Source organism: Penaeus japonicus, unplaced genomic scaffold (assembly GCF_977035675.1).
Source record: "Penaeus japonicus unplaced genomic scaffold, GWHDUDI00000001_assembly GWHDUDI00000003, whole genome shotgun sequence".
NCBI classification, from domain to species: domain Eukaryota; kingdom Metazoa; phylum Arthropoda; class Malacostraca; order Decapoda; family Penaeidae; genus Penaeus; species Penaeus japonicus.
Genome location: NW_028234405.1, coordinates 46125161 through 46135160, shown reverse-complemented (window position 1 = coordinate 46135160; position 10000 = coordinate 46125161). Strand labels below are relative to the sequence as shown.

Sequence of the window (10000 nt, the reverse complement as noted above, 5' to 3'; positions counted from 1 at the left end):
GCGGAAGGAAACGTCTCGCGGGCCGAAGTCTGGCGTGTGAAGACTTCCTTCAGCCAGATCGTGCAGCCCATCCAGCGGTTTTGTCATTCGTCTTTGGAAAGGCTTGGGCTGAGGGTCTTCGCATCCAATGAGGAACTTCGTGATCTCAGTCGGCCCGTGTTGCTGCGGCCACCAGGGATTTAGGGGTTGTCGTTGCTGGCATTGCTAGTAGTTTCAAGTTTGTTAAGAGGATGGTGATGATGATGTGAATATTGTGGTTATTATAACTGTTATCGTCATTTCTCTTTCTAACTGGTAGATCTTATTCCTTGGTTGTAGTTACTTGATAGTAGGCTGCATCCTGCAGCCAAAGGGACCATGCAAACGATTCCTCTAAGTACTGAACACTTTTCTGATAATTCTATCTTTTCCTAGCAAGCACGCCTTTGAGAGAGGTCCAACGGAGCAATCATTCTCTCTTCCACCAGGGTTTCTCTCATATCCGATGACTACTGGTATTAGCGTGGCCTTCAACTTCCAAATTCAGGAAATGTGTAAATTGGCAGGGGTTGTAGTTCCGCTCCTTCTCGTATTCTTTCTGCTCGCTCCTTGTGTCAAATGGACGCGAAGGATCAATCAGCAATCCAGATCTATTAATTATATCAACGACTGGGATATCCGGGTTGTTGTGCTCTTTAACCCAGTCTGTCTGTTTTGAAATCCACACAAAATCTATCTGATACCCTCGCTTTCTCCTGCTCTTGCTTGCACATGTCTTGTCTCATTCAAATGCCCATCATTCTTAAGATAACATCCAACCCAATAGTGAAAAGCCTAACCACTTGCAGACTCAACTTTAGAACAATTAATTAGAAAGAGATCGACCAAGAAATCCAGAAACAGTAAAGGAATGTTGAAGCTACACTTAAACAACAGGTACCAAAGAGCAACTACAGGACTGTACCCCACTCAAGATTCCCACTAGAATTAATTAATTTAATTAATTTACAGCTGAATCATATGCAGCACTATGCAGGAATACATGGATGGACTCAACATCTGCGAGCAAGATACAGAACAGTGCAGAGAGAACTCTCACAGAAATGGAAAAGAGCAGCAAATGACAAGTAGGAAGATTTTGTAAGGAAAGTCAAAAGGAAGTGAAAAGACCCATGGTCCTTCTGGTCAGGAATTAAGAGGCTGATGGGAAGGAATGAAACCAGAAACAGCTACCTTCTCAATGAAGAGGATCGAAGGATCTACGAAGAAGAATAACAAGAAAACCTGTTCAGAAATTACTGAGGAAACTGTTTCCGAATTAAAGAGGAAGAAGAGAACTTTGGCAATGATTTCAAGGAGACCATCTTCAAGGAAATAGGAATACATATATATTTATATATAAATATGTATATATATATATATATAAATATATATATATATATATAAATATATAAATATATATAAATATATATATATATATATAATATATAATATATAATATATATATATATATATATATATATTATATATATATATATATATAATATAATATATATATATATAATATATATATATAAATATATATATATATATTATATATATATATATATATATATATATATATATATATATATATATATATATATATATAATGTACTGTATAATCATTCTCTAGAATCTCGTGAATGACCTTGAATTTCTAATTTTGCAATGATGTCAAGGAGAAGAGTGAAAAGATGAATATGAAGAAGAAAGAATACAAAGAAAAGGGAGAAGGAAAGAGGACGAGGGAAGAGGATAAAGAGAAAGAGAAGGAGAAGGGAGGGAAGGAGGTAGGGAGACAGAGGAGGAGGAGGAGGGATAAGGTAGAGAGAAGAAGATGAAGATTAAGAAGAGGAAGAGAGAAAAGAGGTGGAAGAGGAGATAAAGAAAAATAATATATAGGGGCGTGCAATCTCAGATTTATCATATCTACACAAATTCTTTTTAGAAAGAAAAGGCTTGCCATCATTCTGTAGACGATATAAAAAGAATCTCAACTCTAACTCTTCTTTATTTTCTATATACAAAATCACCTATGACACTTTACAATAAACTCTAAAGAAAGACAACAGCATTAGTATCAGACTTCTCCACTTTGCATGAGGTCACGTTGAGCTGCATAGTCCACCAAGAGTCTGAGCAGAGACAACAAAGGTATGAGCTGCTGGCCCATTTTTGCACTCACGGGCACCAGTGGCAAGTCGGTGTGTTGTGCAAGTTTCTTTACATTTTCCTGTGAAGAAGAAGTATAATCTGTGAAAGGATGTCACGTATCTTGATCAAACTTTTAATACCAATGCAAAGATTTTCAGAAGAAAAAAATGATATGTACATTTATATATAACTAAGATTCTGTCAGCTAGAAGAGTGAGAATGTAACTTACGTAAATAATTCACAAGAAAATATAAATAGAGAATATATACATATACATACATACCTGAGACTCTGGTAAGTCAATTTTGTTAGCTACAACAGCATGAGGGCGATTTGAAAGTCCCTCTTGATACTGTTCTAATTCATACCTGGAATACAAACATATCTTTCAAAATCCTGAGCAACCAAAGATACAAATGGAATTGTAAAATAACTTTAAAATGTAACTATCATAATGAATAGTTTGGTTATAAACTATTCATCTGCCTTTACTATATCCACATATTCTTATTCATTTCAGCATACTGTAGAAACAAGACAAATAAGTTTTAACCTACTTTAATACCCTTAACTGCTCCCATGGTTCTGGTTCAGAGACATCGAGCACATAGAGAAGACATCGGCATCTCTCGATGTGTCGCAGAAACGTGATGCCAAGGCCGTGGTTGCGGTGTGCTCCTTCTATGAGGCCAGGGATGTCAGCAACTTCGATCGAAATATTATATTAGAAGTAAAAATCACTGAGAAAATAAGACATGCAACAAAGCAGCTAAAAATGCTTCTGCAACAAAAGCCACATATGAATCACAACAAAATCTTTCATAACATAAAACCTTTCGACTGACAAGAAAAGAAAAGAGGTAAATCTAACAAAAAAAAAATATATATACTAAAAATATGAACCAAAAAACACAATAATCCCAACTAATAAACAAATATATATACATAAATAAATAAAATTAAAATGTACACTATCACTTAACCCATTGATGATGAGAACAAGCAATGGCTACAATGGTTTTATTAACTCTTTTGTAAATACAGATAGATTCACAAACACTTAGTTACCAAGAATATTCATTACTATCATCATTATCAATGTTATCATATCATCATTATTGTCATTTATGACAATCTTAGAAAAGAAGCACTTTTGGAGACATCAATACATCAAAAGAAATAACCATAAAAATAAATTAACAAAACAAAACTATAGTGAACAGTGCATGTTTCCATGGATTCTCAAGCTTACCTGCAAGTTGGTGGTGGTCGGCATAGTGGATCATGCCAACGTGGGGATTGAGTGTCGTGAAGGGATATGACGCCACTTTAGGCCTGGCTCTTGAAATGGCTCTCAGCAGCGTGGATTTTCCAGCATTAGGGAATCCTATCTGTGAATGACCATCTGCTAATCACATTCAATTGCTTGTGGAAATAGATATAGAATTCATGAGATAAATATCTATCATTGTATACGAGATGTGTCTGTTACTTTGTTATGATTCATCTTGTTGAGACCTGGACTGTCATCATGAGTTTTATCTTTTCTTTATTTCTTTAAAATGAATAGCAAGTGGTGAGAATTAACCCATTCCCGACGGGGGATTTCTAGCCTAGAATGTCCAAATGCCGGGGCTTTTGAATTATTAGGCCTAAATTAAATGAATAGCTGGCACAATACTGTGCCGCCCGGCAACTGGGCTTTTGAATGCGCGGTACACATGCTGTACCACCCGTCCTGTGTGGGTTAAAATGAGTTGGCAACAAAGTATAACATGTCATTACATTTTTACATAAATAATGAAAAACAACCTCTACAAAAGTGTAATGTGATTATGACTTTTATGCTATCACTGTTTTGTATTTGTATCTATTATTGAGAATCAGTAAAATACCTCTAAGACAGATATACATATATTATGGATCATGCAAAGAGAATGTAGACAATACAGCATACTGACTCCTATATGGAAATACAAAATAAAAAAAAATAAAACAAGTTTCTATTTCCTTCAGGATATGATGAGAGAATCACACAAAAAGACATATGTCCATCCATACTCACCAATCCAACATCTGCCATTGTCTGGAGCTCAGCCTCAAATTCAAAGTATTCTCCTTTTCCACCATATTCAGCTACTCTTGGAGCTTGATCTCTTCAGGAAAAGGGATACAATTGTTAGTAAATTTCAGTCTAGAAGAAATATCATTCTAACATTCAAAGCTAACTTGTAGCAAGTCATTTCTTTTTCATAAACATGAAGAAAGAGGACACACACATCACAGTGCATTCAGTAAAGGACAACAAACCCTACAGAAAGTTCTCTAGTAATGGAACTCCTCTAAAATTAACAACAATATGTATATATATATAACACCACCATCTTTTCCATCAGTAAATGAAAGTTACAGTGCATACACATGCCACTTAAACCTTACACATCAGTGGTAAAGAAGGCATTCCCTTTGCCGCCGGCACCACCACGCGCACCAATGAACAAGCTCTCTTCTTTATCAAGGTTTGCGACAACCACTCCTTCTCTTTTGAAGATTGTACCCACTGGAACCTGATATTGGAAGATATTTATTCTAGGTTGTTGGATATATTGGTCTTCTTGAATCGATATAGAATGTTTTAAGACAGATGATGACCTATATTAACCCTTCCGAGATGACCCACATCTTAAAGATCATTTTCTGACTTAGGATATGAATCATGAGTCTATGTATGATATATTAGCAAAGCGATACTAATAAGCATCTGGCATAATAGGTCATCATCACTGAAAAAAAATGAATGAGATGTAATTAATAATAAAAAAATTAAAAAATATGCAGTACAAAAGTGATATGACCCCATGATAATGCTGGTTACAAAGGGGGTAAGTAACAAACAAACACACACACATACACACACAAATAAATATATATAATTACAAACTCAAAATTACAACTTTGCCTTCAATCACTCCTACGCATTTCCTGAAGCCACCACCCCCCACCCCTCCCCCAAAGAAATGCCAACACACACCTCAATAAGTTTATTCTCTGCAGACTTCCCGTGACAGTCTTTATTACGACCTGGATCTCCGTCGTCTGCTCTGATATAAGAGTTTACGTGTTCCAAACTCTTCCGCCTCTTCACTGCCTGGAAATGAGGATGATCTGGTTATGCATGTCCTAATGATGATGCACATGGGGATGGTAATGGTGATCCTGGTGATGATGTTCTTGATGGTGATGGTAATTGTGATGATGATGAATCAGGCATAGGAAGGAGGAAGGAGAAGAAGATGATGTATAATAATAGTAATAATAATAATAATAATGATAATACAAAAATGCTACTAATACTAATACTAATGATGAAAAGGAGAAGAAATTGAAAAAAATAAAGATGAAAAAAAAAGAAAAAAAGATATAATCATAAACAAGGCCAAATACATAAAAAAAGGGGGGGATAAATAGATGAAAAAGGCAAATGAGGAAGAAAAATGGAACGTCATTCCTACCTTGAAAATGACATGGCCTCCATTTCCTCCATCCCCGCCATCAGGTCCTGCTCGCTCCTTCTTATAGACACTCAGGAGGGAGATGCAGCCGTCGCCTCCGTTTCCCCCTAGGACTTTTACACGCCGGAAGTCAACAAAGTGATGAACCTGCCATTGATATCCAAGGGAAGAACCAAGGATAATGATTATTATAAAGTAAAAAGATTAAGATAAAATATACTGTTATGCATGAAAATAATAAAAACAAAATGAAGAAGCAGAAAAGGAAGAAGAAAAAGAAGAAAAGAAGTAAATAAATATATTCTGTTTTATATGACAGTAAAGTATAAAGAATACTCTATGTTGCTTGAATCTAGTTTTATGCCTGGCACTCCACTGTTCAGGGAGTCTTTGGTAATAGTAATATTACCCTTGGATGCCTTCCTAACATTAAACATGAGCCATGGTAATGGATAACTAATACATTAAATATTGTATGTAACTAGAGTATGGCATATATTCATTACAGAAATATCAAACAAACAGACATTCAAATACATATGTTCCCATATAAACTCATTTACCATACACATTTACACCCAAACTCATCTATATGTTTGTATCTATAATCTATTCCATCAAAAATCTCTTACAAGGCAAACTCACCTTTGTTGCATCTGACTTGCTTTTACTCCTCTTCAATGGTATATATTTGTCCTCCAGACTAAAATCTGCTTGTTTGTTCACTTTCCGTAACAGGTCTTTAGCCAAAACCTTCCACTCATTACCATCACTAACTGATGACCCCGCATTTTCTCTAGCAAGTGTAACGGCAGGCGTAGGATCAGCCAGCCTCGAGCGATCAACTGAAGAACAGGACCTGATTTGCTGCTTCACAAGAACGTGCGCTTCCCGGAGACGTGTCCAGCTAAGGGGTCTTCCAGGAAGGCCACAGTACAAGGCCGCTGATGCCATTCTGAACTCGCCTCAACATGTAGGATCCTTCCAAAAATCTATAATAGAAAAGGAAATAAGGGTTACACTATGATGGATGAAAAGGGTAGTTGATTGAAAAAATATAATTTTTTTATGAATTTATTTTCAGTGTTGCTCCATGTATGCTCATATAAATACCAATTACCTGCATTGTAATTAAAGATAGAAATCACTTGAAAAATAGACCTATTGTAATCAGAAGTGCACAAAAAATCATTATCAACCTCATTTTGTCAATCAGGATGATATAAAAAATCAAATATTATAAAGGATAATTCTTTCTTATACTTCTGGATAATGAAATATTTCCAAATATAGTATTATAATATATTTTCATTATGTCTGTCAACAGTGTAACATTGATATAAAATTGCTATTAAGTAATTTACCAATTTTTAACTCTGTAAAAAGAAAAGAAAAGAAAAGAGAGAAAAAAATTCTGCACCTTTCTACAATAACAAAAATACACAAAAAAATAACCCTAAAAGGCAATATACACTCTTTTTTTAATTTACAAAATAAAAAATAAAAAATACATTTGAAAATCACACTCACACATGACCTATGCTATCTAACCTGCACTCCCATCAACTGTTCCAATGTTTTCCCAATTTCGAAATGAATGGTCTTTGCTAGTGTATCAGATAATGCACATGAAAAACACCTGTACTTTATTCGGTACGTGTAACTCTTCCTCGAGGTGACTGGATCATTGTAGGTGCTTAAAAGTGTATAACTCACTAAACTGTCTTGGGCAATGTTGTTAATGATGACCTCTACTTTATATGTACTAAATTCACCTTGTACATTTCCTGCTACATCTGTAACATCTTTCAGATCTTCTCGGGTTTCCCAGAAACTGAGATCATAAGTATATTCTAAGGGACATAAACTTGCTGGTGAATATTTGATTAATTCACTCTCTACCTTGACTTTCTGCCCCTCGGCCCAGAGTTCATCTTGGTCCATTTCGAAATACGCCTCGGCTATGGTTGATACGTTAAAAATAAATATGCTTTTAGAACAACCTCCACTCTCTGAAGCTTGAGTAAAAGATAGGTCCTTGTTATTAGTCTCTTGAGGTGTAAATAGTACCTCTAAAACTTCTTTCCATATAATGTGCTTTGCCTTTGGGGTAAAACCTTTATTTGTATTATGTATGTTTACATGTAAATCTTGAATTAATTGTTGTGTGTCTACCTTCTTTGTGTGTGAAATAAATATGAGCAATGGTTCAATACGAAAACTATTTGATCTACTAATTCTACATGAATAATATAGATCAACATCACAGTCTAAACCTGACTTTCTGAAAGTGCCAAAGTGTTTTGATATATCTCTCAAATTCATATTTTCAATTATAATTATTTCATTATTGTGTGACTGGAAACTGACTGCACAACTTTCTTTTATCAGTTGTGTAATACTTCCAACCATAGTATTTGCATCATCAAAACCAACTTTCTCTAGCTTACAAGCAACATAACATGGAATGTTGATGTACTGTCCTTCACACAATATATCTTTTGTACTATCTGGTAAAAACACTGAAGGATTCCAATGATGTGCACTGACTTCTAAAGTATACATTAAAGATCCTTGCTGAACAAAACCCTTTTCCAGGGATCTGTACCCAGTAGCTGAGTATCCTAAATGGCTCTCAGCATCAAATGGCTCCAGCTTTGTCAGAACTAGGCCAGCATAGGAAGCCATGAGGACCAACTGCCATGAGTCATCCCATCTACGGGTTTTGGAGTCGATGCTGACCCCTCCCTGGCCAGCGCACAGAGATACTACCACCTGTCCCCCTCGACCCAAAACACAGGTGGCGCTCTGAAGGAACTTTTGAAGCAGAAGTCGATTCAGGTGTATCTTCATCTTGCCACCTACATGGGGGAAGTTGAACACAATGTGTGAAAATCTCCTGTCCTTCAGATCAGGGTGAGCATGAAGCCAAGTCGCATCGACTCCTAATATCACTTCCACATCTGCAAATATATATGGATTCCATTCAGTATCAGCTGCAATACTTTTGAGCTCTTCCACATTACCATATAAAAGGGAAGAGAATTTACAAGTGCTTCTGTATACAATTCAACAATTCAATCAGAAGAGAATCACAACACCAACCTTTTTCTTCTAATATCTTTGCGTTTGAAGCAGCTCTCTCGCTTAGATTTTCTTGCAGACAAGTTGCAACGAGAGACACCTGCCCACACCAATCTTCTTTACAAAGTGAAGTAACAAATGAAAAATCCCCTTCCCCCACAAAGAGGACATTAGACCCTGGTGGAAATCTCATTGCCAGACCCTGAAAAACAAATATATTCTAACTAAAAAACTTCAACAATATGTATAAGCGTAAAGGCCATTGGCATATTCGTATGTTTTCCTGTTTTCTGTGTTGTTTTGTTTTCAATACACACACACACACACACACACACACACACACACACACACACACACACACACACACATATATATATATATATATATATATATATATATATATATATATATATATATATATATACACACCAGTCTGCATATGTGTGTGTGTGTGTGTGTGTGTGTGTGTGGATACGGCACACAAGGCAATAACCATTATTGTTCTAGGTCTGCTCCTCTGGTGCTCCAGGGGGCAGAGTATAGCCCCTCAGCTAGGGGGTTATGTAGATTACATAATTAGAATGCACAGCTATTGGTTAGGGGTTGTGGCATATCACCACGGGGTTTATTGAAAGTGCGTTCCCTTTGATTTTTAAAAGTTGTCGCTCAGGTTCGTAGATCTTGATTAACCCACTGCTGCCGGGGGATAGATTCACTTGCCCAGTCTCTAAGATGGGTTTTATTTCAGAAAAAGGCAACTTCATACAACATACCTTACTTTTCCCACTCTCATTCAGTCACTCATTATAAAACTAGAGCCATTTTTGTGTTTTATTTTTTGTGTTTTATTGAGCTTAGAGACTTATATGTGCCATATGACAGGCTCTATCAATGCTGCAGTTGACTAAAATTTTAGTATATGATTCATATTAGTGAATTATTTTCTTTATTCTCAATGAGATAGAAATATTGCTGTTTTATAGATCAAAAAGCAACCTTATTTTTTGTATTTGTGTGATGTCATGAATGAATACGAAACATATAACCATCTACAATGAAGAAAACATGAAGAGATAGGGAAGGGGAAGGAAACCTGTCCTTATGACTGTGAGTGCCATAGTAAAAGGCATCCATATTGGCACAGGTGCACATTTTAGACACTGGGTATGGTTTGAGTCACCTTCCTCCTCTCATTCTCCTTGCAGATCTGTCATCTGCAGTACTTTAG

The 10000-nt window shown here is 36.0% G+C and overlaps 3 protein-coding genes across 6 annotated transcripts in view; 1 reads left to right on the top strand and 2 right to left on the bottom strand.

The window, feature by feature from the left end:
* Positions 1-1347, top strand: part of LOC122253982 (carbohydrate sulfotransferase 2) — a 10843-nt gene extending 9496 nt beyond the window's left edge. The window contains exon 6 of the mRNA XM_043017426.2: positions 1-1347. This exon is cut by the window's left edge and continues 133 nt beyond it. Within this exon, the coding sequence (XP_042873360.2) occupies positions 1-183 (183 nt within the window). The 3' untranslated portion in view covers positions 184-1347.
* Positions 1348-2020: 673 nt separating this feature from the next.
* Positions 2021-10000, bottom strand: part of LOC122253980 (mitochondrial ribosome-associated GTPase 2) — a 12287-nt gene continuing 4307 nt past the window's right edge. For 3 of the 4 annotated variants that reach the window (XM_043017422.2, XM_043017423.2, XM_086533317.1), the window contains exons 2-10: positions 6334-6680; positions 5689-5835; positions 5208-5324; positions 4616-4743; positions 4242-4332; positions 3429-3567; positions 2734-2881; positions 2460-2544; positions 2021-2254 (exon numbers count right to left, since the gene is read on the bottom strand). In XM_043017422.2, coding sequence (XP_042873356.2) covers positions 2102-2254; positions 2460-2544; positions 2734-2881; positions 3429-3567; positions 4242-4332; positions 4616-4743; positions 5208-5324; positions 5689-5835; positions 6334-6642 — 1317 coding nt within the window. In that variant the 5' untranslated portion in view covers positions 6643-6680 and the 3' untranslated portion in view covers positions 2021-2101. Of the gene's footprint in view, positions 2255-2459; positions 2545-2733; positions 2882-3428; positions 3568-4241; positions 4333-4615; positions 4744-5207; positions 5325-5688; positions 5836-6333; positions 6681-8296; positions 8400-10000 lie in introns of those variants that run through there. The other variant, XM_043017424.2, reaches the window with a different exon arrangement.
* The window catches only part of LOC147472186 (uncharacterized), a 3712-nt gene continuing 825 nt past the window's right edge, over positions 7114-10000 (bottom strand). The window contains exons 2-3 of the mRNA XM_086533295.1: positions 8794-8974; positions 7114-8651 (exon numbers count right to left, since the gene is read on the bottom strand). Of these exons, the coding sequence (XP_086389421.1) occupies positions 7231-8651; positions 8794-8965 (1593 nt within the window). The 5' untranslated portion in view covers positions 8966-8974 and the 3' untranslated portion in view covers positions 7114-7230. The remainder of the gene's footprint in view (positions 8652-8793; positions 8975-10000) is intronic.